At 16.9% G+C, this 5987-nt stretch overlaps 3 protein-coding genes across 3 annotated transcripts in view; 2 read left to right on the forward strand and 1 right to left on the reverse strand.

Moving 5' to 3' along the window:
- LOC102677542 (DCN1-like protein 3) overlaps positions 1-1219 on the forward strand; it is a 3073-nt gene extending 1854 nt beyond the window's left edge. Inside the window, exons 3-4 of the mRNA XM_031514455.1 lie at positions 1-270; positions 608-1219. The exon at positions 1-270 is cut by the window's left edge and continues 18 nt beyond it. Of these exons, the coding sequence (XP_031370315.1) occupies positions 1-270; positions 608-1201 (864 nt within the window). The 3' untranslated portion in view covers positions 1202-1219. The remainder of the gene's footprint in view (positions 271-607) is intronic.
- The window catches only part of LOC102677409 (activating signal cointegrator 1 complex subunit 3), a 33328-nt gene that overhangs the window by 15289 nt on the left and 12052 nt on the right, over positions 1-5987 (reverse strand). The window lies entirely within an intron of this gene.
- The window catches only part of LOC102677905 (E3 ubiquitin-protein ligase RBBP6-like), a 19298-nt gene continuing 18742 nt past the window's right edge, over positions 5432-5987 (forward strand). The window contains 1 exon segment of the mRNA XM_031514454.1: positions 5432-5735. The gene's annotated coding sequence lies outside the window, so the exon portion shown is untranslated.

Here is a 5987-nt window from a genome sequence, read left to right on the forward strand (position 1 = left end):
TCTTGCCAACAAACTGGGTCTTTAGTGCCTGAAACACATATAAATGGAAACAAAAAATCAATAACTACATTATCAACATTCAACAATGTAGGATCTGATAATTGTGGATCTATGCCTTCTATACAAAATAATTTGCGTTCATCAAGAGGGTTTTATGCACGATTATCACCATTGGGTAAATCTGGAACATCATCTGGTCTTAATACAACTGAATCAAAACAGAAAGAACCATCAGAAAACAAATTAAATACTTTATTTGATCACTATAAGGTAAAATCTTAAAAATTTTTTAAAATTTTTTCTTTTTTATTTTATTAAAAATAAAAATTTTTTATTTGATTTATTAATCTATATCTGTATTGTATTATATCCATTTTTTCAAAGTATTTTTTCTAAATAAAAGAATTTGTATAAATTTTTATTAACTTAATTATATTAATCATATATGAATTATATATAACATTAACATTTCAAAAAATGTTATAATTAACTTTTATTATTATATTTTATATTATATTTAATTTTTTATTTAAATGTAATTGGAATTTAATTCATATTTAAAAATAGTTTTTTTTTTATTGATACCTATTATTATTTTTATTTATAGGATTCACATGAAGACGTAATTTTAGCTGATGGTATAGAAAGATTTTGTAATGATTTACAATTGTCACCAGATGAATTTAAAGTACTTGTTCTTGCTTGGAAATTGAATGCTAAACAGATGTGCCAATTTACACGTCAAGAATTTGTAACAGGTTTGAAAATGATGAAAGTAGACAGTATACGTGGTATACAAGCAAGATTACCTGAAATTGTTCAAGAATTAACTATAAACAATGATTTATTTAAAGATCTCTATAGATTTACATTCCGATTCGGTTTAGATGTTAATTCTGGTCAAAGAATATTACCAGCTGATATGGCAATTGTTTTATGGAAACTTGTTTTTACAATACGTGAACCACCTCTTTTGTTAAAATGGCTTAAATTTCTTGAATGTCATCATGTTCGAGGCATACCTAGAGATACATGGAATATGTTTTTAAATTTTGCTGAAAGTATTGGCAATGATCTTAGCATTTATGATGATGCAGAAGCATGGCCAAGTTTATTTGATGATTTTGTGGAATATGAAAATGATCAAATGAACCAAAATATCAGTAAAGATGATTTAAAGGATGCTTCTATTGATAATTAATAATAGGAAAAACTAATTGTAAACAAATATTCTCATTATATATTTAATCTTTGAACATAATTATTTAAAATTATTTGACACTGAAATGAGAAAAATATTCATCTTATGATATTTTTTATTTATTTCTTTATTTTTTCGTTATGCACTATCTAATAAGAAAAATGATTAAATAAATTGCCCTAATAAAATTATTGTTCAAAAAATTTTATTCAGGGATATATAAATTGATATATTTAATAAACATATTAGAAAACAATTTATAATGTAAATTTGCAATACATAATAGTATGAATCTATATAACTTTTTAAACATTCATATTTTTAAAATTTTTCAAGATATTGATATATAGAGTATCCATTTCAATTTTCAAACCTAATTATCTCCCAAATTATTAGTTATTTTAATATATTATTAGTTATTTAAAATATTTTAAATAAAATAATATTGTTTTGAGGGAAACAAAATATTTATAGTTATAAATCTTCTTCGGGTAATTTGCTTCTGAAATTTTAAGATGGCTTTTATTTTTTTATGATATATAATTATTAATTCATTCAACATTTATTGATAATAATATACATCTATATAAAAAAGATTCTGTAAAAAAAAGTACTAACCATATGTATGAAAGATAAATAAGAATGTAAGAAAGATATAAAAAAAGCACAAACAAAAAGAAAAAAAAAATAAATATCACTTAAATGTTTCTTGTTTTTCATTAATATAATATATTAATATATTTTTACAAAATTTAAGTTAAAATATCTTCTAAACTAATGATTTTTCGAAATATATGGATTAATACTTTTTTAAAGATTATTGATGAAATACATCAATTAAAATGCATTAAAAATTATATAATTTCATTTTAAAAAATAAAGATCAACTTGAAATTTCAAAAGCGTATTCATTTAAAAAAGATTTGAGATAAAATATTTCTTTCAAAATAATATAAATTTCATCTTAAACATTTTTTGATATTTTTATAATTTGAGAGATAATGCATATGAAATGAGATACTAAAAAAAAATATATATATATAAAAAAGTAAAAGAAAAAGATTTTATATAAAAATAATAAATTAAAATAATTTAAAATTTATTTAATATTTCATTAATATACAATATATATGCCATAATTTTATTTAAAACTAATATAAATATGCTACTGTAAAACAAATTTGGTTATTTGTAATCATGATTTATGATATTACTTTAAACACATGTATAATTTATTTAAATTATGTTCCTATTTATTTTTTAAATGTCAATAATTGAACTTTGACCATGATTGAAATCATCATCAAAACTATTAAATCTTATTTTAAATATAATTGATTATATATGTATATAGTGCCATGTCTTTCGAAAATATTAAAAAATTATAAAAATTAATGATAATATATCATTGAATAATTATATGAAATGTTAATATTTTTACAAAAATGTGCTATATATTTACAATTTTGATCATCAAAAACAATTTTTAATATCATATAAATTTATTTTAAAAATTAATTTTAATAATACTTCTAAAATATTAAAAATATGTTTAAACTTATTTTATTTTTAATATTCCTTCTCTATTTATCAAAAGTATAAGATAAAAGATAACAAATGCATAAAATAAAATATGATTTTAAAAATAATTTGCATGGAGGATCTTTTTATGTAATATAATATATTGGAAATAAATAAAGTCATCAGCAATATAATACGTTTTATTTAAGTAAAATAAAATAAAAATTCAATAACTTCATTGTGATTAATATATTGATGAATAGAAACTTTATTCTAAATTCAATGTATAGAAAATATATAATTATATAATTAAAATAATTAATTGTTTTCATATAGTTAGAATAAAAAAAATATTATCATTCAAAAGTTTATGTAATATATCTGTATAAAGTATATTAAAAGTTATAAATTATAATTTAAAAGAAATAAAAAATAGTAAATAATTTAATATAAAAATGAATATTGTATAGAATTATACTATGCTAAATTTATAAAAAAAAAAAGTATATATAAAATTTTCTAACAATATTTATAATATGATAAAGATCCTCTGTCATTCAAAATATTATTCAAAATATTTTATAAAATCATAAAAATTATATAAGTAAATGTATAACCAGACGCACATATATTATTAATTTATTTTGGTGATTTAATATAGACTTATCTATATTTAAATTCAGATTTACTGAATAAATAACTTTATAATACTTTTATAACTGAAACATGCTTGTAAAAAAAATTTTTCAATTAGATTCTGAAAATTAATCTCCAAAAATATATGACATTATTTTTATTATGATAATTTTTTATCAAATATAATAATATATAAAAGCATTGTAATCTAGAAGTATACATAATGATAATGCAATGAAATAAACAATTAAATAGAATAAAGTAATAAAATTTGAATTATATAACAGATATATAATTTTATTAAATAAATAATAAATTTTAATAAAATTTGATTTTATAATGAAAATATAAATATACTCAAAGTAAAATACATTAAAAAAATTTGAGCATTTAAAGAACTGAAAAAATATAAATTTTCATAAGTTTTTTTAATAAGTTAAATGTTCATGATTTGATATCTATCAAAAATAATAATTTTATTATTAAATATAATTGATCTATTGATAAGAAATCAATAATATTACTATAAACTATATATGTACATATTATATTAATAATACAAAAATCAAGCATAATATATATATATATATATATATATATGATTTTTGTATTATATAATGTATATATATACATTACAATATGTAATGTTATTATATACTTTATTATTACGATAAAACTAGAAATTAAAATTTTGCACACATACACAAACACATATAATTTTATAAATATTTTAATTAAAAAAATACACATTCTTTTCTTGATATTATGTTTCATTAAAACTCATGATAAACTTTGCATTTGTTTGATAAATATTTGTTTAAATATTTATACTAATATAAATTTTACGTTTGATTACAAAATAATATCTTAATATATAAAAATACAATATGTGAAAATAAAAATTTCAAAATCAATTGTTTTATATATAATCTGAAGTTAAAAATTAATGATTTTTCTATATTTATAATAAACTATATTTATAATAAAAGTTTCAATATTAAATTTTAATATTTTTTCAAAACTCTATATTGATTTATTGATATGAATTATAATATTTTTTTATACATATAATAAATTGTAAATACTCTATCTTTCATAACTTAAATTTTTTTAGGAAATTTTTTTAGGAAATACAAATGTATAATTTTCAAAAATATGAAAGTATTATATAATTAAAATTTTGCAAATATGTAAAATTCTAAAAAATATATTTTACATTTTTACATATTAAATAATTAATTAAAAGAAAAAATTATTTATAATTTTTATAATTTTTATTCATTTTATATTCATTATACAATACATTAATATCTAAAAATTAAAATTCAAATTAATTCATATTGCAAATATATAATTAATTAATATATATTAATATATTACATACACTTTTTATTTATTTATATTAATATATAATATACACTTAATATACTTTTTATAATTAACTTAGAATTAAAAAAAAATTTAACATTAATGTGTGAATTAAAATATAAAGATTATTTATAATGCAATATCTCATAAAATGAATACATGCATGTATATACATAAAAATAATTGTGCATTGTATATTTTTGGAGCTTATGACAATCTTATAAAAAATATGAAATAATATTAATCATTACAAATAAAATTAATTTTTTAAACAATTTATAAAAAATTATAAATTTTCCCTATTTAAATATAAATATTATATGTGTGTTCTATGTATTTTTGATCAAAAATATTTTTCAATAAAATTTTCATATTTATATTAACATTTATTTATTTATTTATTTTTAAATAATTTCTACATTAAGTATGTTAATATAGAATTCGTGAATCATCATCACATTATTGTGTATAATTTTAGTTAAATGTAATATCCCTAGATTGTTAGTAATATACTTAGTATTTGATTGTAATGATATTATATGTACAATATAGTACAAAAATACTAAAAATATATAAGAAATATAATTTATTTATTTTAATTCATTGAATATAATGTATAAAAAGAATTTATCATTTTATAATATTTTTCCTATTTCTTGAAAAAAGTAAACGTGATAAATTAATTTGAAAATAGAAAGTAACATATACATGTATTGATTGTGCCATCTATAAACTTACTGTATCATTGCTATTATAGACGATTGAATTATTCACTTGGTGTTTTTCGGTTGTACGATTACAGTGTTTTGTTCGGAATGTCTTGCTTTTATTATAGTCAGTATGTGTATGTGTGTACAGGTTAGATATTTGATGATTTCGGGATACATATAAAAATCATTTTCAAAAATTGATTATTCCGCGCAACATGCTAGAAGTTGGGAATCGTATTTGTATGTACTGGATGAAAATACGTTTATCATTTTCATTATTTGAATTTATTCATTTTGTAGTGAGTATTTGTAGTGAATAAATAATTTCATTTGTATTATAATTTAAATTTATTCTTTATTATTGATTCTTAACCTTACTAATATTTTTAATGCATTTTTAGTCAATGTTGAATATTTTATTATTTTCATATTTATTAATCTACTATAAATTAAAAAATATTATTTATTTGTTTTTTAATGTTTTTTATATCTTATATATTTGTATTTTATATATATATATATATATATTATATATATATATATAATATATA

This window comes from Apis dorsata, unplaced genomic scaffold (assembly GCF_000469605.1).
Source record: "Apis dorsata unplaced genomic scaffold, Apis dorsata 1.3 scaffold_997, whole genome shotgun sequence".
In the NCBI taxonomy this organism is placed as follows: Eukaryota; Metazoa; Arthropoda; class Insecta; order Hymenoptera; family Apidae; genus Apis; species Apis dorsata.